The 22,271-nt window shown below is 33.7% G+C and overlaps 2 protein-coding genes across 3 annotated transcripts in view; one reads left to right on the top strand and one right to left on the bottom strand.

Annotated features, from left to right (window-relative positions):
• Positions 1-18,185, top strand: part of LOC102803547 (nuclear pore membrane glycoprotein 210-like) — a 49,992-nt gene extending 31,807 nt beyond the window's left edge. The window contains exons 28-42 of the mRNA XM_085501535.1: positions 2,255-2,335; positions 2,554-2,685; positions 6,290-6,537; positions 7,694-7,868; positions 8,047-8,219; positions 8,414-8,498; positions 8,856-8,991; positions 9,330-9,466; positions 10,618-10,744; positions 13,062-13,214; positions 13,723-13,976; positions 14,230-14,437; positions 14,569-14,682; positions 15,634-15,750; positions 16,063-18,185. Of these exons, the coding sequence (XP_085357661.1) occupies positions 2,255-2,335; positions 2,554-2,685; positions 6,290-6,537; positions 7,694-7,868; positions 8,047-8,219; positions 8,414-8,498; positions 8,856-8,991; positions 9,330-9,466; positions 10,618-10,744; positions 13,062-13,214; positions 13,723-13,976; positions 14,230-14,437; positions 14,569-14,682; positions 15,634-15,750; positions 16,063-16,190 (2,268 nt within the window). The 3' untranslated portion in view covers positions 16,191-18,185. The remainder of the gene's footprint in view (positions 1-2,254; positions 2,336-2,553; positions 2,686-6,289; positions 6,538-7,693; positions 7,869-8,046; positions 8,220-8,413; positions 8,499-8,855; positions 8,992-9,329; positions 9,467-10,617; positions 10,745-13,061; positions 13,215-13,722; positions 13,977-14,229; positions 14,438-14,568; positions 14,683-15,633; positions 15,751-16,062) is intronic.
• Positions 18,186-19,821: 1,636 nt separating this feature from the next.
• Positions 19,822-22,271, bottom strand: part of LOC102802896 (uncharacterized) — a 98,642-nt gene continuing 96,192 nt past the window's right edge. For both annotated transcript variants that reach the window (XM_085501533.1, XM_085501534.1), the window contains one exon: positions 19,822-21,591. The gene's annotated coding sequence lies outside the window, so the exon portion shown is untranslated. The remainder of the gene's footprint in view (positions 21,592-22,271) is intronic.

Genomic DNA, 22,271 nt, shown 5'->3' with positions numbered 1-22,271 from the left:
CAGTTGTGTACTCACAGGTATGTAGACAATGATTGGTGAGACAGTTGTGTACTCACTGGTATGTGGACATAGAGATTGGTGAGACAGTCGTGTACTCACAGGTATGTGGACATAGAGACTGGTGAGACAGTTGTGTACTCACAGGTATGTGGACAAAGAGATTGGTGAGACAGTCATGTACTCACAGGTATGTGGACATAGAGATTGGTGAGACAGTTGTGTACTCACTGGTATGTGGACAAAGATTGGTGAGACAGTTGTGTACTCACAGGTATGTAGACAAAGAGATTGGTGAGACAGTTGTGTACTCACAGGTATGTGGACAAAGAGATTGGTGAGACAGTTGTGTACTCATAGGTATGTGGACAAAGATTGGTGAGACAGTTGTGTACTCACAGGTATGTGGACAAAGAGATTGATTAGACAGTTGTGTACTCACAGGTATGTGGATAAAGAGATTGATGAGACAGTTGTGTACTCACAGGTATGTGGACATACAGATTGGTGAGACGTGTCTACCCACTGGTATGTGGTATAGAGATTGGTGAGACTTGTCTACTCACAGGTAAGTGGACATACAGATTGGTGAGACTTGTCAACTCACAGGTATGTGGACGTAGAGATTGGTGAGATGTGTCAACTCACAGGTATGTGGACGTAGAGATTGGTGAGACTTGTCTACTCACAGGTATGTGGACATAGAGATTGATGAGACTTGTCTATCACAGGTATGTGGACATAGAGATTGGTGAGACTTGTCAACTCACAGGTATGTGGACGTAGAGATTGGTGAGACTTGTCTACTCACAGGTATGTGGACATAGAGATTGATGAGACTTGTCTATCACAGGTATGTGGACATAGAGATTGGTGAGACTTGTCAACTCACAGGTATGTGGACGTAGAGATTGGTGAGACTTGTCTACTCACAGGTATGTGGACATAGAGATTGATGAGACTTGTCTACTCACAGGTATGTAGAAATAGAGATTGGTGAGACTTGTCAACTCACAGGTATGTGGACATAGAGATTGGTGAGATGTGTCAACTCACAGGTACGTGGACATAGAGATTGGTGAGACTTGTCTACTCACTGGTATGTGGACATAGAGATTGGTGAGATGTGTCAACTCACAGGTATGTGGACGTAGAGATTGGTGAGACTTGTCTACTCACTGGTATGTGGACATAGAGATTGGTGAGATGTGTCAACTCACAGGTATGTGGACGTAGAGATTGGTGAGACTTGTCTACTCACAGGTATGTGGACATAGAGATTGATGAGACTTGTCTATCACAGGTATGTGGACATAGAGATTGGTGAGACTTGTCAACTCACAGGTATGTGGACGTAGAGATTGGTGAGACTTGTCTACTCACAGGTATGTGGACATAGAGATTGATGAGACTTGTCTATCACAGGTATGTGGACATAGAGATTGGTGAGACTTGTCAACTCACAGGTATGTGGACGTAGAGATTGGTGAGACTTGTCTACTCACAGGTATGTGGACATAGAGATTGATGAGACTTGTCTACTCACAGGTATGTAGAAATAGAGATTGGTGAGACTTGTCAACTCACAGGTATGTGGACATACAGATTGGTGAGACGTGTCAACTCACAGGAATGTGGACATACAGATTGGTGAGACTTGTCAACTCACAGGTATGTGGACATAGAGATTGGTGAGATGTGTCAACTCACAGGTATGTGGACATAGAGATTGGTGAGACTTGTCTACTCACTGGTATGTGGACATAGAGATTGGTGAGATGTGTCAACTCACAGGTATGTGGACATAGAGATTAGTGAGACTTGTCAACTCACAGGTATGTGGACATAAAGATGATGAGACGTGTCAACTCACAGGTATGTGGACATAGAGATTGGTGAGACTTGTATGTCGACAAGTTGACCTTTAACGCTACCCACAATGTTTACCTCATTATGCAGTGTGCACGCCCCCACTCCTTTTCTGTATCCGTTCAGTTATGTCACTGCATATCATGAATAAATAATAGCAACAGATTAGCTGCAAATAAGACCAGTCTGTGGTAGTTTCGCGTTCCCTCCACCCTTCACAAAACTTTTTTTCCAATTATTTTTTATTGTTATTATTATTATTTAACTGAAAAAAATCACCACAGCTGGGCCAGTCTAATTAGCTTATATACACATACATGTTTGTTTATCACAACATGCTGACACATCCAACCTTTTCAATTTTTTTATTGCATGTTTATGTTTTCAGGATCAGATTGATGTTTATGTGGTTAGACTCACTGCTATAAATGTGTATGCACCATTATCTAGATTGGAAACTGCTGCCGAAGTAAGTATACATGTATTTGATCCCATTGCATCATGGCTCATTCCTGTAAACTTTAAACAGAGAGCCACTTGGTCATTCATGTAAATCTCAACCATAGTTCTACTTGGTTCATTCTAGTAAACCAACCATACTGGTGGTTCTATTTCTTTTAAACCCTAAACATGTAAAAAGAATTCTTGCTACATCATTGGCTACATGTAACTCTTGTTTCTCATTAGATGCCTGTATATGCTATTGGAGTAAACGAACATCAAACACCTTTCACATTTGGACATGCTATACCTGGATTGAAGTTTTACTGGACTGTCAGTAACGTAGATGTGATAACCCTCTCTACAGTCTACCATAAGGTGGGTGTACACTATATATTGACAATGTAGAAAAATGCTTCTTGCATAATATGATTACATACATTTTCATTGGTTTATGTGCTTACTATTTGTCATTGCTAAACACTTGTGGATGAGAATTTCTTTTGAAATTGTAGTAAATTTTGTGCTTTCCTAAAAGAAACATTTATTATTATTTATTTATTCATTTATGTATTTATTTATTCATTTATGTATTTCTTTCTATCCTCTCTTTTTGTATTCCTATCTCCATACATATGTTTGTGTGTCATTTATTTCCTCCAGTCATGTGGCTGTGACATCATATTGCCTGACTGTTCATGTATGGTATGTACTGCTATGGTTATTATATTGTCTCAGTCTCACATACTTGCGTTATTGAGCATTGTTATCTGCTTTAATAATAACACTACTCTGATTGACACTTATTAGCCGCAATATTTCAAGAGTAAATTAAATCATAAATTAGGCAATAGCAAAAACTGTAACCCAAATGTAGAAATGTTCCCAGCCTGGTTGAGAAACAAAAGAGAATTACTACTGTTACAATTTTATTAAATCTGATATTGTAGAATAATGAATTTGATATTGTATTAATATATTCATTCGACAGCTTCTAAAAGCAATGAACTAAAGCAGTGATTATAATTTGTAAGCACATATTCAAGACATCAGAGGTCATTCTGCTCGCATTTATGAATGCTGATTATCGATACTTTCCACTATTGCAATTAAGAAATATATTTATTTTTGAAACCATGATCTCTATATTTTCATTATTGGGCTTGTTGGTACATAATGTAACATGATTATAGTAATCTTGGAGTCATGATAATGTTCAATCATATGCCAACTAAAACTAACAGAAATGTTACTAATAAATTTATAATACGTTGATATAATGACATATTTAGTGATTAATGATAGTCGTCCTGGTGTCAACAACTCAATCTGCTAAACTAAAAATGAAATTTTGTTGATCAATATCTAATTATTTTCTACCGACTTTGAAAAGTGTTAAATTGATCAGAAACCAAAAAATAGATATACCTGCATGATTAATGGAATGTCTGGTTTCAACATTATTTTAAATGTGGTGTGGTAGTTTGTGCTGTCAAATTTCTGCTTCTACAAACTATTGTGATTTGATTGTGTTCTTGGTCAGCAGTGGAATGCCAGCTAGAATATTCCAATTACCCAACAGTAGTTATAAACACTGAAACATTATTAACAAATAATTAGTTCTGGTCGCACAGTAACAATATTTTCCATATTTGGCAAGTCATTATATACAGGATCAGATTTTACTGGAGGATCCAAGCAACCACATGTTTCACGTAAAAATTATTATAATAAATCTTTACACTGAATTGCCATGACACATGGAATAAAAGCACATGCATGCTGTACAATATACTTGTATTTAGTCAGTATTTTGTACACTAAGGCAATATGTAGTTAATTCATCATACTTCTATAAACTGATTGGGTGAATGGAGTCACATGATGCTTTCATCATTGCTCATTAATTTTGTACAGTTTTCTCTGACTTTTTATTTAGTAGCCTACTAAGGTATTACCTAACTTTAATATTGTTTCATTCATCTTATAAGAAACCTGCAGTACAGTTTGAGAATTTAGATAGCTTGAATGTCAATTTTGAAACTCCGATTTGAGATTTGTTGTGATCCAAATCCAAATTCACACTCACATTCCATTGTTCACATGAAACATGTCTTTGATGCATTTGAACGCCACCAAAACCAGAACACTAAAATAAAACTGATATATCAATTCCTAAAATATTTTCAAATCATCTATTGCACATTAAGTTTTTTTGGATTTACACACACATCATTACAGTATTATCAGTAATACATGATTTACACTCGCATCATTACAGTATTATCAGTAATACATGATTTACACTCGCATCATTACAGTATTATCAGTAATAGATGATTTACACTCACATCATAATATTATCAGTAATACATGCTTCACACATTACAGTATTATCTGTAATACATGATTTACACACATCATTACAGTATTATCAGTATTACATGCTTCAAACACACACTTCATTACAGTATTATCAGTAATACATGATTCACACACACTTCATTACAGTATTATCAGTAATACATGGTTTACACACATTACAGTATTATCTGTAATACATGATTTACACACATAACAGTATTATCAGTAATAGATGATTTACACTCACATCATAGTATCAGTATTACATGCTTCACACAAACTTCATTACAATATTATCAGAAATACATGATTCACACACACTTCATTACAGTATTATCAGAAATACATGATTTACACACATTATAGTATTATCAGTAATAGATGATTTACACACACATTACAGTATTATCAGTAATAGATGATTTACACTCACATCATAATATTATCAGTAATACATGCTTCACACACACTTCATTACAGTATTATCAGTAATACATGCTTCACACATACTTCATTACAGTATTATCAGTAATACATGATTCACACACACATCATTACAGTATTATCAGTAATATGTGATTTACACACACATCATTACAGTATTATCAGTAATATGTGATTTACACACACTTCATTACAGTACTATCAGTAATACATGCTTCACACACACACTTCATTACAGTATTATCAGTAATACATGATTCACACACACATCATTACAGTATTATCAGTAATATGTGATTTACACACACATCATTACAGTATTATCAGTAATATGTGATTTACACACACTTCATTACAGTATTATCAGTAATACATGCTTCACACACACTTCATTACAGTATTATCAGTAATACATGATTCACACTCATCATTACAGTATTATCAGTAATACATGCTTCACACATACTTCATTACAAAATTATCAGTAATACATGATTCACACACATCATTACAGTATTATCAGTAATACATGCTTCACACACACATCATTACAGTATTATCAGTACTACATGATTCACACACACATCATTACAGTATTATCAGTATTACATGCTTCACACATACTTCATTACAGTATGATCAGTAATACATGCTTCACACATACTTCATTACAGTATTATCAGTATTACATGCTTCACACACACACTTCATTACAGTATTATCAGTAATACATGATTCACACACATCATTACAGTATTATCAGTAATACATGCTTCACACATACTTCATTACATGCTTCACACATACTTCATTACAAAATTATCAGTAATACATGATTTACACCAACTTTATTACAGTATTATAAGTAATAAATGATTTACACACACATCATTAAAGTATTATCAGTAATATGTGATTTACACACACATCATTACAGTATCATCAGTAGTACAAGATATCATTATTTATTAAAATTTAATGTATATAACACATTGTTAAGCACAGAAATTTCACGTTTATTGAATTCCACACAATGTTTTGACACTACTACCATGTTTTGTGATGTTTTAATTCAATTTCTAGCATAACGTGATTTCACAAAGAAATGGTCTATTATTAGCATAATTAGAATTTGTTATCACATTTTTTATTTTACATCCTGGTTTGCTTTCAGATTGGCATTGATAGCTCAGATGAGAATAACTTTGGAATGCGGTTACACGCCATCAATCCCGGGCAAGCCACTGTGCGATTGAAAGTAACCATCTCACAGAGTGGTCACAATCAAATCTTGGATGACATGGTACTCATAGATGAAGTACAGATAGAAGTGTTTGCCAAATTATCTTTAATACACCCAGATACATGCTCCAGTATGTTATTGATGTCACACAACACACAGACTCAAATTAAAACAAATAGGTAAATATCTTGATTGTTAATTGCTCAAAGGGTTGTCATGGTAACCATGATATAAGATGAATTTAACATTACTCTCAAAAGATGGACTTTTCTAATATTATATAATTAGGTAGTGAAGAGCTTGGTAAAAAAATTACTAAATTGAACTACTAAGCAAATGGTAGTTTGCTGACAAAAGCAATTTTGTTGGATTGATTATTGATTGTTATACAAGATCAAAAATAGACAATTTTGTTGATTAACACACATTTAATTCTTCAGGCTTCCGATGAGTTTATGCAAATTTTCATGCTTGGATCTCAAAGGATATAATGATACATTTGTAATTTATCTTGTATATAAAACACTATACATGATTTGATAGGATTCAGATGCTCACCAAACATCAACAATTTGCTGATATTTTGTCAAATCTTAACAAAAATCTGTTTGACATTAAATTTATTGATTTATTGTTTTATATGGCAAGCAATGTCCCATGACACTAGTTGCCATTGTAAAACAACTGAATCTTTTAAATTGTTGTAAATATTGCAATGTCTTTGATACTGATAAATGGCCTTATATGTGCTTTGAGACTACATGACAGGGCTGTGTGACCATCTCTCTATCAATTGGCAATTCAATGTGCTATCCTGGTGTTAACCAGGCTCAATTGAACACAGGCACTTGTGTACCTTAACCAAGGTTCCCCCAAAGTCGCATTCGTTAGTGAATGAATCTTGGTCAGTGGAATTGGCCTTCCCATTGAGTCTGTGGCACACTCACCCAGGGTAAGGGTTGATGTTCAGCCTGATGTAGGATTTGAACTTGGGTCTACCGGTCATGAGTCTGATGCAACAACCACTATGTTACCAGCGAACGGTGCTTTTGTACTCTTTGCAAGTATAATTGCTTTTGTGATAGACATGTTACATAGGAGGATGTCGTTCACAGTGACAACTTTGTTTTGGGGATGATGGTATTATTATCTATTGAGAGCAGTGACGTATTATTAATGGGCTGAATGCAATCACAACTATTATTCAAGTGGATATGATTATCCATTAACTCTATGAATACATTATTTTACTTGTGTATTGTGTATCATAGGCACCATAGTCATGTGGTAAAATATTAACATCTCATTTTATCTTGTGTCATTTTGTTATTACAGAGATGGTTCTGCTCGAGTCAGTTACAGTTTATTGAATCTTTTTGATGGTGAACCAGTGATCACAATAGACTCCATGGGTTACGTGAATTCAAGGTCATTGACTGGTCAGACATCTGTATTAATCACTTCACATGAAGAATTTGGTATAAACCAAACTGCTGTTGTTCTTGTCAAAGTAAGAGGGTCTGGTTTACATTGTGATAGTATTGTATTGAGACCTGAAATTACCTAGTTCCAAATTAAATAAAGGTTCAGCTGAAAATGTAGTGTGATAATCCATCTTTGTTTAAAGTGTTTTTTTGATTAAATATTGTGATGTTTCTTAACCACCAATTCATCATGCATCTTTCCAGGTTAAGCCTGTATCTTATCTAGCCATCAATTGTGAGATGGCTGTCACCACAATGGAGAGAAAACTCTACTCCTTTCCAGTTGGAATCAGTCTCTTCTTTACAATTAGTTTCCATGACGATCTTGGGGAGAAGTTTCATTCAACAAACAGTGAATTGAACTTCAGGATTAACAGGTAATGCTTGATGGCTTTATTTTCACTAAATTTTTCACAGCAAGGGAATATACTTGCTAGAACCAAGTTCAATATTATCTATTATGTCCCCACATTTTGTTTTAAGTGATCTGAAATAATTTGATGTAGCTTAACTTGTACTTGACTATATACCATCACATCTGTTGTTCAAACACATTTTTTTCCACTCTTAGATTTGACCTCCTACAAGTAAACCAAGGGTTGGAGAATGGTACATTTGTTGCTAGGGCAACTAGTAGTGGGAATACAATATTCAAGGTAATGCACTTTATATCCTTGCCGATAATGCTATCATTTCCACCAACCCAACCCAACATCAAATCCACCAGCCCAACCCAACATTAAATCCACCGACCTAAACCATCAAATCCACCAACCCAACCCATCGCAACTCAACATCAAATCCACTAATCCAAACCCATCTTAACTCAACATCAAATCCACCAACCCAAACCCAACTCATCATTACATCCACCCACCCAACCCAACCCAACCCAACCCATCCCAACTCACAAACACATCTACCAGCCCAACTCATCTCATCATCACATCTACCAACCCAAATTAACCCAACTCATTACCATCTGCATTGTTTTATCAATCATTTTCTTTCAGGTTTGGGATAAGAACAGTCCACATATTGCTGATTATGTCAATGTACCTGTAGATAGCGTAATCACACCAAAGGACTCTAGTCACATCACTGTTGGAGACATTGTATGTTTTAACTCACCACTTGTTAAATTAGATGGTGAGTAGAATACTTAGTTTGCTGACACTTGAAAAAAAGTTAATTACAATGTAACAGTTGTGTACTTTCTGACAGATATCCACAACACATTAAAATAATTACTGAAATTTGAGTTGAGAGTAAAATTGAAAGAACTGTCAGAATTTGTTTACCATCACACAATATCTTGTGAAACCATTGTATTATTGTTGTCATAATGCTGTGCATATTACATGAGAAGACATGAGACCTATTAAGAATGCAGCTCTCAACTGTTGCTATCAAAGCATGTGTGATTTGTTACTCTGTAAAGTTTGTGGTCATGTATTCACAAATATATAAAATGTTTTAACAATTAGGACAGAGAGGTCACTGGAATTCAATGGATGGCAGTATCTTGTTTGTTGATTTTCATTCTGGTGTTGGCATAGCAACCAGGCCTGGAACTACCACAGTCTATCAGAATCTGACTGACAACTTTGTTACCCATACTGAGGTAAGTGTCAAGGAAACTGTTGCCATAGAGATGGTGTAATAGAAGTAAAAATTCACTTACTTTCTAAATCATTTGCTTCATAACTTTCATCTCCACCACACACTACACCTATATTCGCATCTGAATGAAGAATTTCTACTGTGTCTTTTCTGTACATCATAGTATTCCCGTCATGATACTGCACCTTGTGTTTCCTACCACTACTATGAGCCAGTGCACTCAGAGAGTATTCCGTGCATCGACCTCCGCTGCGCGTCGATACTCCAGCTGTACTGTCTGAGTGCATACTTTGAGGTATCCTTGTAATAACCATATTATTATACATCTTTTCCTTCCAAGGATACATCATGGGAATGCCGAAATCCAAAATGTTTAGAACAGAATCAGCAAACTTTTCTGTGTGAGGTCGGGCAAACCCTGGTGGCAGCCATGTTTGTTTGTATTATTAGAGAACGCTTATGTGCGTAATCATTCCATATTTTGAATTCGGATTTCCTTATATGGTAGGATGAAAATATCCCGTAAAATACCGCAAAATTAAGGCACACTGTAACTTACGGCATTACAGTGACAGATGTATGATGTGATTTATTGAAATTGTCACCTTACTTTAATACAGACACAAATAGAATACTAAAGTTATTCTAATACTACATAAACAGTTCTATGGTATAAAACCATTTATTATACAATCAGCACCAAAAACGATAGAATTTACTATTCCGTATAAAGCTGTATTTGCATTTATTCTAAATTGTATGTATATTCATTTGAATGTTGCCGTATTTTCTTGCAATAAGCTCATAATATTTTGTGTATTTCAGCAGGAATAAATAATTGTTTCTATCATCTTGTTGAGTTTGACATCACACTGTATTCTACTGTTTATACAGAATGTGTTCTAACTAATTAGACTGCAATATGGAAAGGTTAACATGAAAAACATGATGGGGTAATGAAACAGAAGGAACAATCAGACAGGTCAACACTGAAATTACAAGTTGAACTTGTGAAATTAAGATTGATTGGTATGGTATTGTGTCGACCAGATCCACAACCCATTCACAGTGCATGATTTCAGTGAGACTTGTGTAACCATATATATGGATGGTGTGCCCTTGTCTTTATCTACTCTTGACTTCGTATTACAGATAACAGTACATGCTGTACAAGACATCAGTATTGATGATACAGCTGTGATGTATGTTAGTAATCTTCCCAAAGATGAGCCATACAAGATACCTGTTGTTTTGGGTGAAATGTCTAATAATGTAAAAGGTATGCAATAAGCACTTGTGGCTGCAGCTATCAGTAACCTATTATATAGTTATAAAGCTGTGTAATAGTAATTTTATATACTGTGGAATACTTTATTTTCGCTGGAATTAATTTTCGCTGAAAAGGCTTTTTTGGCGTTTTGTATGGAATTTATTTTCACTGATTTTCAATGAGTTTAATGTTAAATATAGGAAAAAAGGTATATTCGCTGGATTTTATTTTCACGGAATCATCCCTTCAGCGAAAATAGCGAAAATAAATTCCAAGCGAAAATAAAGTATTCTACAGTAATAGCTATTGTATATGGTGGACCACTGCGAACAATTGTTTAAATGAAATTTTGCAGTCCAGTATTTTGTCTATTCTTGTTTAAAACAGAATTCTTGAAATTGGCCTGGCATTTAATTTATAACCTGTGCTTCTGTTGTGCAGTCCAGTCATTGGCAGCTTTTATTTCCTCAGCATTTTATAGGGGTTTTACATAGTGTCATCAGATTAAATACAAGAGGACATCTGACATGATTTAATAGATTAATTTGTTAAACAAGAGTAATAGGGACTCCTAAACTGTATTTTGTAACATGGCATGTTACTGTTAAAAAAGTGTCCCATGTATACCACTATAGCAACATGTTTGGTTTAACTGACTACTGAGCTATCCTAGGAAATGTGAAACAATATCTTCTAATCACGCACATAATTGTGGGTTTAACAGACTTCTGAGCTATCCTAGAAAATGTGAAACAATATCTTCTAATCACGCACATAATTGTGGGTTTAACAGACTCCTGAGCTATCCTAGAAAATGTGAAACAATATCTTCTAATCACGCACATAATTGTGGGTTTAACAGACTTCTGAGCTATCCTAGAAAATGTGAAACAATATCTTCTAATCACGCACATAATTGTGGGTTTAACAGACTTCTGAGCTGTCCTAGAAAATGTGAAACAATATCTTCTAATCACGCACATAATTGTGGGTTTAACTGACTACTGAGCTATCATAGAAAATGTGAAACAATATCTTCTAATCACGCACATAATTGTGGGTTTAACAGACTTCTGAGCTATCCTAGAAAATGTGAAACAATATCTTCTAATCACGCACATAATTGTGGGTTTAACAGACTTCTGAGCTATCCTAGAAAATGTGAAACAATATCTTCTAATCACGCACATAATTGTGGGTTTAACAGACTTCTGAGCTATCCTAGAAAATGTGAAACAATATCTTCTAATCACGCACATAATTGTGGGTTTAACAGACTTCTGAGCTATCCTAGAAAATGTGAAACAATATCTTCTAATCACGCACATAATTGTGGGTTTAACAGACTTCTGAGCTGTCCTAGAAAATGTGAAACAATATCTTCTAATCACGCACATAATTGTGGGTTAAACTGACTACTGAGCTATCATAGAAAATGTGAAACAATATCTTCTAATCACGCACATAATTGTGGGTTTAACAGACTTCTGAGCTATCCTAGAAAATGTGAAACAATATCTTCTAATCACGCACATAATTGTGGGTTTAACTGACTACTGAGCTATCCTAGGAAATGTGAAACAATATCTTCTAATCACGCACATAATTGTGGGTTTAACAGACTTCTGAGCTGTCCTAGAAAATGTGAAACAATATCTTCTAATCACGCACATAATTGTGGGTTTAACTGACTACTGAGCTATCATAGAAAATGTGAAACAATATCTTCTAATCACGCAGATAATTGTGGGTTTAACAGACTTCTGAGCTATCCTAGAAAATGTGAAACAATATCTTCTAATCACGCACATAATTGTGAGTTTAACTGACTACTGAGCTATCCTAGGAAATGTAAAACAATATCTTCTAATCACGCACATAATTGTGGGTTTAACTGACTACTGAGCTATCCTAGGAAATGTGAAACAATATCTTCTAATCACGCACATAATTGTGGGTTTAACAGACTTCTGAGCTATCCTAGAAAATGTGAAACAATATCTTCTAATCACGCACATAATTGTGGGTTTAACAGACTTCTGAGCTATCCTAGGAAATGTGAAACAATATCTTCTAATCACGCACATAATTGTGGTTTTTTTAGCATTTTCATACAGATGAGTAACAATTTACATTTAAAGTTTTTCACATGATGCAGAATATATAGACATGTACATTGCCTGCTGAAAACCGTTTAGAATCAGTAGCCAAAAATTATTGCAAATAATGCTGCTATTTTAAATTTTGTTTAGAGATATATATAGACAGTTAATATGATCATTTTTTGTTGCTTTATATATATGTTCTGTTTTTCTCTCTTCACTAGGTGACAATTGTAGTCAAGAGATTCTCCAGTCTATGTACAACAGATTGACTTTACACAGTGTACCATTTCAATGTATAATAAAATTTGACAACAATGCAGACATCAGAGCTCAGGATCTCTTCGGAGTGACCACTGCATTTGATGTTAAAAATGGCAAGTAAAATTATGAATTTTGTCATGAATGAGAAAAAAAAAATATATCTGATATCAAAAACAATGAAGTAATTCATCTGTAAAACACTGTATAGATATGTTTGAATATGTGTTACAACTATGTTTGGGTGTTTTCCTAATTTTTTTTGAAAAACATGCGTCATGTTTGAACACTTTCCTTTAACATCGAACGCAGCAAAAATTAATCTGGCCGGTGAGTGAAATAAAATTATGTTGCTGAATGCAACAATGACACAGACTGTTAATATCTCATTGCATTATAACAAGATGCAGGAAAGGATGTATAATATTAAGCTTATCTCATAAATAGCACAAAGTATCCACAAAGGCAGTACGGGATCACTTCGCCCTGCAGTATTGTCGATACAATACCTGTACTGTCTTCATACTTGTTGGTATTCTCATAATAACCTGATACAGTCTGTATTATACCTTTTTACATCCATAACCTTCTAAACTAATTTATTGTATTTCTTGATAATTTCAGGACAATATTACTGCTCTATATCTCAGATGCAGATGTTGCATTCACTACAACTACTTAGTACAATAGACAGTACATTACAGTTGTCTGTGTCTGTTTTACGTCAAGATAATCAGCCTTTGATCAAATCAAGAATTGTCAGTTTACCATTTTTACCAGCATTTTATATCAGCCAGTCTGATATTACAATAAGTAATAAACATCCACAAACAGAACTTGTTGTGCATGGTATAAAGAAAGTACTTGACACTGTTCAGGTTAGTATGATTCTTCTGGCTGTCTACCTTTCTTTTCTTTAACCTTATCATGTCAAGTTGATGTAAAAGCATGGAAAGATAAAGTTTAAATTATTTTCCCATGAAGCATTTCATTATCAGCAGCATAAGTGTCAAAATAGAGCATGTTTAGCTTCTAAGTTGAAAGGTTCAAAAGATTAAACTTGCTCCATCTTTACACTTATGCTTCTGATAATGAAAAAAATGGTACAGCAAATGGAATTTATTCTTACAGGTATTGTGTAATGACAGCTCTGTAGTTGAAGTGAAAACAGGAGTGGATGTTGGTGCCAGTAAACGTTACCCAATAACACTACTAGACACAGTATCACCACTCAGACAAGGCAGTGTGTCAGTTCACATTGAAGTCACGTCCACATTGACCGGACAGTCTCAATTATTACCAGTAAAGATCCCCCTTATGGGAACTGATGAAAAACATGGTGAGTTAACATGTCATTACTTATAACTCGATAGTCTTCTAAATTACCACTCTAATTTCAATATCATATTTCCTGAATATATATAGTGAATGGTTTAGTCTTAACATTTTCTATGAAATTCGTTTCTACAGAGCCAGTCAAGTTAGCAGGATGGGCAAGAGTTGTACAAATCATTGCCAATAATTACCAGTCATGGTTATATAATATTATGATTGTATTGGCTACAATTGGGGCACTCTTCATAGGTGAGTATTAGATCAACATTAACATTTCTTGAAAAGTTAAGTACATTCCTCATTCAAGATTTGTGTGAATTGATGACACGATCAGTTTGATCCAAAATTGCCAGAGAATGAAACTCTGAGGACTAAGACAGTTCTAGTGTACCAGTATGTCACACACTCTGTGTACCATGTCTGAATTTTTCGCCCCAACCCACCCATCTTTTGAGTGATGATGGCCAAACTTGAGCACACATACCTGGTTTTATATTGATCACCATGAATATTCTTGAATTGTAATATATGTGAGTTGTACAGCTTTTTAGCTCTGCTGTCATGTTGGTGATCGCATGTCATACGCCAACAATTGCATTTTAGACCTCTTCTTGAAAATTACCAGATCAATTGCTTTGATACTTGGTATGTAGGTATATTGGGTGGACCACTGTAGGATTTGTTCATTTCAATTTTTTATTTTTGACAAATATTGCCATTTTTGGTAAAAAAAACGCTATTTTCAACTTCTTCGTGAAAACTGCTAGCTCAATTGCTTTGATACTTGATTTTTCAATAGCTTCAATTTTCTATTTTTGTTCTACTTGAGAACAGACAACCTCATTGCTTTGATATTTGAGGTGTACATTATTTTTGTGAACAAGTTGTTTGATTAAATTAAGTTGACATATTTTCAACAGCCAGAACCAAACTACTTTTTTTATTGGGACTTGGCTACCACAATGTTCTTGTAGGACAGTGGAGCTATTTCGACTGTCAGGTCACTTGTAATATCCAAAGGTTGATTGCAAAGTCCCAAAACTAGTTTTTAAATTAAAAAACTCAGTGTATGAATTTTCACCAATTTTCAAGTTAATGGCCATCATTAGGTATAACACAATGGGGAATTTTTTGCTCTGCTCCCATGTGATTAAAATGTAGTAATTGTGTTGTAATTTTGTAACATTTCATACTTTGCAGGTTACCATTTCCTGGTTGCTCCTCGTTATTATCATTCTGCAGCCCTCAATAGGTCTGGTGTATTTCTACAACCAGGTCAAGGGTCACCACCTCCTTATATGGCAACTCCTCCACATAGTAAGTTACTTTTCTTCAATGTAGATTAAAATTGTCTAAAGCTACATTTTATAATCTATTTGTGTTCGTGGTTTCTATCTGTTTAAAAGTGCATATTAAATCTTCATCCCTTGTGTATGCATTTCGTATCAGTGGAACCTTTGTCCGCTGTTATAATCTTGATTTTATGCTTCATATCAGTAGTTCAAATTGACCTGACCTTATGAATATGCCTTGCCTATTGTCACCAAAATACTAGATATATTTACATATATTTGCAAATTAATTATTTTTTGATTTACATAAATTAATGCTAATGAATGTTTCCTACAGGTCATGGCAGTCCAATCAGATCACCTTATTATGGTGATATTCCGTCAATGTCTCCCAGTCGAAGAAAATCTCCCAAGTTATGGAGCACAGGTGTGCATCATCCAGATAGATCCGATTCTTTTCATTAGTCATAGCTATGTATTGAAACAAAAAATAAAAAATCTTTTTAAGGTTAATAGAAGATGATTGAAAGTATACTATGCACTGCCCTCTAGTGTCAGGGTTTAATGTGATTTATTGGTCATATTACTGGTAGTACTTGGATAACTATAAAAGTCAAAGAAAGAAAACTGATTACAAAATGTTAACGATAATCTTTTAGTGAAAACAAGTGATATTTTCCCCTCTCATTATCAAGTCTGAACAAATTATTGCTTTAAAGTCTGTAACCAAGATCTATGAACAGAGGTAGGTACCCTAGTTACCATTGTACTGGTGAACCCTGTGACCCTAGTTACCGTTGTACTGGTGAACCCTGTGACTGCTGCAATGAGAAAAAAATACTCTTATCTCATTCTTGTCTTCTATAAGTTATCTATGGTTAGTATTTGGCACAGGACTAAACTTAAGAAGTGAAGAAAAATTATTAAAAGCTTTACTTTCACTTCCACCCATTATGTCCATACTTTGTTATTTTATATTGTTCACAGCTTTTAATTAAAATCATTAACCCTTTGAATACCACACTCGACTTTAATCACAATATAAACTTGTATCAGAGGTACATTACTTGGGGTTTGCAACACACATAGTACTGTATGGTGACATCATGTCAAGACCCCATTCAAGTCTCATCTTGTAAATAGCGAGACTGATGCTACTACCTTCTGGCATGACATAGGCGGTTTGTAATAAAACAATAAAACATGTATTACCACATTCATAGTGAAAAAATGTAATACATCGAAAATGTACAAAAAATATAGTTATCGTAATCCATCTTATAGTGAGCAGCTATTTTAATCCACCTGGACATCCCAGTATCCTAGTTACCACGGGCATGTGCATTCTCATTTTTCTGAGTTGGAATGCTTATGCGAGATTGTAACGGGATCTTGGTATTATGTCACCGTAGTTGAAAACCCCAAGTAATGTACCTCTGCTTGTATACATTGTTTTTCAACAAAATTTGTTTCCATACATACATGGGATAGTGCAAAGTATTCAAGGGGTTGAAAATATGAAGACAGTAGACTGAACTAGTTCTAAGGCTGCCAATTTCATAAAAACTTAGATACTAGATTGTTTTTGCTGCCAAAATTGTTTTCAAAATAAACTTAAATATTTGTCAACAGTGAATTGAAATAATTTTTCATAATTATTTTACCTGCAATATCACTTATGTTCATAGACGAGTTGAATTATGTTTATTTGGCACACAGGTTACACAGATGTATTATGTTTAGTCATTGGAATGAAACTCAATCATGATTATTAAATTGACTTTAAGTGTTGCAGCATTCAGTGATCTAGACTTAATTTTTAACTAGCTTTTATTTCTTATCATAAGTAAACAATAAACCAATCATAGTTGAATTAAGTTTTGTAATTTTATGAACTCAGGACGAATTTTGCCAAAATACCTTGATATTTTTTTTTTGAGTTTCTGGTGTGTTGTATATTTTTAGTTGGTATCTTGTGATTTAAGTGTATACATGTTTTTCCCCAGAGTGAATTGAGAAGTCTTTCTGATAAACATGCCTCATTTGACATTACCCTACAAGATTGTAAACCAATTGTAAGTGATCTGGAATTTACCATGATGCAAATTAAGTTTTTTCTGAAGCAGTCTGATGATGTGAAAATAACAAATTATAATTTGGGTTACTCAAATACCTTGCTCATTATTTGTAAACTTTGATTTCATGAAATTTTAAACTTAAAATGTGCAAAAGCAATATAAACACTAAATTGCTCATTGCATTGATCATCTAAATGACCTCTCCTAACATCATGAGACACTATAACAACCTGAGTGTTATTGTTCTTCAGTCTGTGAAAATAGAAATGGATTATTTCTTCAATGCAATCATGTGTATAAATAATCCTTGGATACCAAGTGTATATTTTGTGTAAATTGTTTTCATCTTGTGATACTGAAATAAAACATTTAAAAAAAATAACAGTATTCTGTGTTTTTAGCTCCTGTTTGGAGTTGGAAAATAGTAACTCAAGGATTGACATGTTTGCATTATACCTTACACATGCCTGGTTCGATCACATTTATACATCACACATCCATTTATGACTGAATGGCAGTCATATTTGGGGTAAAAAAAAAATATTAAAATCAAGCATTTCTGCCATTCTGGAACTGGATCGCCTTCAAATTGGTACACACTTTGAACCTTGCTTCACCTCTTTTTGTTTTTCATATCAGATTAAAATGGCTGACTGGCAGCCATTCTGTTTTAATATCTTTGGCATGCCTTAACCAATTCATGTCACACGTACTCATTTGACATTCAAGATGGCAGAATGTTTAACATTTTAATGTCAAAATCAAGCATTTCTGCCATTCTGGAATAGAATAATGCATGGACAACTTAGTATAGCTCAGTTTATATTTAATCGTAAATACCACATCTTACCTTCTATCTCTACGTTAGTTTTTGGTTGAAGTCTGTGCATACTAATTTACATGATTAGTCTGCTGTTGACTTAGTCGAGCACAGCTTATATGAGTGATGGTCAACTTTTCATGTTTTCGACGACTCCCTGAATGCTTTGTGTATATGTACCTTGGGTAGACCTGTCTTAGATTTGTTCATTTCAAGATGACATCTCTAATTTTGATGAATATTTTTGTTAAAATAATATTTTTGACTTTTTGTGAAAAACTGCAAGTGTGATTGCTTTGATATTCCATATATAGATACAACAGGTTGACCTCTCTCAGATTTGTGCATTTCATGATATCTTAAATTCTCTAATTTTGATGAATATTTGTCATTTTTGGTAAAAATTGATATTTTCAACTCCTTGTTGAATACCACAAGTCTGATTGCTTTGATATTATACATGTATGCACTACAGGTGGTTCTCTCAGATTTGTTCATGATGATATTTCAATGAAACTTGGTGCTTTGGGACAAGCTACATACATGTGTAGTAAGTGATTAATCTGCAGCTAATTTAGTCATTGCACATATATCTCCAGTACGGGACCACCCATCAAATTTAGATGAAACTTTGCTCAGATTGCTTTCGGGTAAAAATCCAGTAATTGTACAATATCTCCAAATACATTTGCAGATTTGACAATTCAACCAGTGCAAAGCACGAGATCATATTAGGTCATGTGATCTCATTATTACGCATAATTTGAATATTTAGAAAACTCTAAACATATATATATCGGCATATACAATAAATGCTTTAATGAAGACAGCAAAGAAAAATGACCAACATGATGGCTATGTGACCTAATTAATATGCATAACTAATATTTTCACTGCAGTGACATGAAGATATAACCAAAATATCAATTCTTTTATTTACACCATAGCCAGATTATTATTTGTAGTTGTGTTTTTAAATACCATATTTGCTCTATTAGAAATGTGAAAATAAGACATATTTCAATTATTTGAAAATGTGCTTCTAACTGGTAAATATAGTATGCTTTTGGCATACACGAATTGTTTTTAATTTTTTTTTTGTTCTGGAGACATGTTCAAACTTTATATATTTCCGTATCTAGATAACTCACATAAATTGTGCAATGCAATTGCTCGTCAATCATAAACAGATGCAAGATTTGGTATTTTAAGAAAACTGTTTTATTGCAGAAAAGAAATAAACTAATATTAAGTAAGTACACCAACAAAGAAATCTTAAGTACTCTGCAATAAAAACGCGACTTCATCAAATAATGCATTTTGGCACAGCAATACAAATACTAATAGCAGGACAGATCAAAGCAGTAGAAAATATTCAGCAATATACACATGTTTTTTTTTCATCTTATTTGATTCATCCAAATTCAAACATTTTTCTATAATTTTTTAGTCTAAGGGTCATAATTTACAAATTGCCTACAGTTCTTGATCAATATTGTAGAAACATTTTGCTTTTTATTTTGTAAAAGGTGATGAAAAATGACTTTTAATCAAATGATTATTGCAAAACTATTCACTCTTTATCGGAGAGCAATAAATAGTGGACATTATAAATTATCTAAAACTATAAATATCATAATTTATGTCCCAAGGACAATTTATTTACTTTTCACCCTGTAAAAATTATGCAAAATAAAACTGTCTAAACTTTGAAAAATGGCAGGTAGTCAAATATCTATTTTATTTTTATCATAACTAATTTGGTAGGAAGGCAGCAGAATAAACGTAGTGCGTCTGACCTGCAGAACGTGCAGTCATTAAATTGTATACTATAACTGAAGAATCCGATAAAAGTGACAAAAGCAATTTTGATTATTTGAAATATATACAGCACCAAGACATAAAATAATCACTCCCTACAGCATAAAAAAAATGTTTTTTTGTTTTTATTTAACAGTAAAAAAAAAAAAGCTGCATGCAAAATGTCAGTTTTTGATTGTTGGTATTAAAGCATAACTTCTCAAGGTTTGCTGCTGCTCACATAACATGGACAAATTTTATTTATTTTGAGAGTTTTAATATCCTCAGGAAAGTGAGGACTTTCATTTTCGTAAAAGAAATAAAAGTATCCTGTTTGTATCACAAAGTGAAAGATCATTATAGTGTGCTTATGGCTACATTGTCTTTCAATAGCCAGCTTATGAGACTATACACAAATGAATAGAATAATTTTGATTATATAACCATATCTGAAGAAATTCAAAAAAAAACTTGGCCATCACACAGAATGTGATGGTTGTCCCAGAGGTAAGAGACTAATAAATTGGGACAATTGGAAGAATTATTATAATACAATGCTAATTACTTGCTCAGTACAAGCAATTGCCAATGAATTTAACCATATCCGCTCTTAACAGACCCATGCTGACTGTCAGACAGTCCACAAATCTCTTAAAAGAAGTGATTGGCTGGTGGTGAAATACATGTAATAATGATAATACAACTTTAGAATTCTTGCTTAAACTCATTTACTTGATACAAATTTTTAATAAGTAAAAATCTATTTAATTTCAATTTCTTATCCTACATGATGAGAGTACCATATTCTTTACTATAAGGTAGTGGCTGTTTATTAGAATTCGTGCATTGTGACGACTGTGTAACAGTTCTCATTGGAGAATCACCAGATGCTGGCATAACACCCCTTCCACTTTGCCGATTTCCATAACTTTTGACTGAGTGATGCATCGGGGGTTGATTAGTCTTTGTATAAGGTGTTCGTGGTATTGTCCTATTAGCAGCCCATGGTTTCATTTGTGGGTGTGGGCATTGTTCTCGCTGGGATTCTTCTTTTGTCTGGTAGGACGGTTCTGATCCATGCTCTTCACCGTCATAATATTTTGGTGTTTGGTGCTTACTACTCGGTTTTCGAATTATATTTTTATTTACAGTGATATTACGTTGACACCTAAAAAGAGGATTAAATAAAAACAAATAAACAAATTCAGAATGTGGCCTCCGACAGATACATACAAATCATTTCAGAAAGCCATGAATGGTTTTAAAAAAAATTATAAGAAATTTATATAATTAATTATAGAACGTTAGTGTGCTACATTCAAATCAAATTATCATTTTCAAGTATTTGCACCTTCCCTCAATCAGTCAATATACATGTATGACCCCCTCAAATTTATTCCAAATGTTTTAATTAATTGTTAGCATATATTCATTTTGAATAGATCGTGATGCAGTTTGGCTCAGATCATTTGGTTATGAAGTGTTAAATTCATTTTCAGGTAGCAGGACTATTAATTAATTAATTAATTAAATAAATAAATAAATAAATAAATAATCAATAATTGTGTTGTTTTCATTTAAAATTTATAAAACTTACAAACAAAATGTTATTAAATACATCCAGTGCTTTTTGACCGGGACTAATCCATTTTTTTATTTTAATATTTGTCTTAGGACTTTGATAGGCCTTTGTTCTCATACATGATCTAGAACTTTTATACAGATCACATGACATCAAAGATGAAACACTGACCCAAAATCCACTATATTATTTTTGTCATCTAGGTCTGAAAGAATTTTGTATCAACAAACTTATTTCCATGGAACTTTTACATGAACCTGTAACCT

This window comes from Saccoglossus kowalevskii, chromosome 7 (genome assembly GCF_978046115.1).
Source record: "Saccoglossus kowalevskii chromosome 7, keSacKowa6.1, whole genome shotgun sequence".
NCBI lineage: Eukaryota > Metazoa > Hemichordata > Enteropneusta > Harrimaniidae > Saccoglossus > Saccoglossus kowalevskii.
Note: the sequence above shows the minus strand (reverse complement) of the source record. Positions and strands in the feature narration are given on the sequence as shown.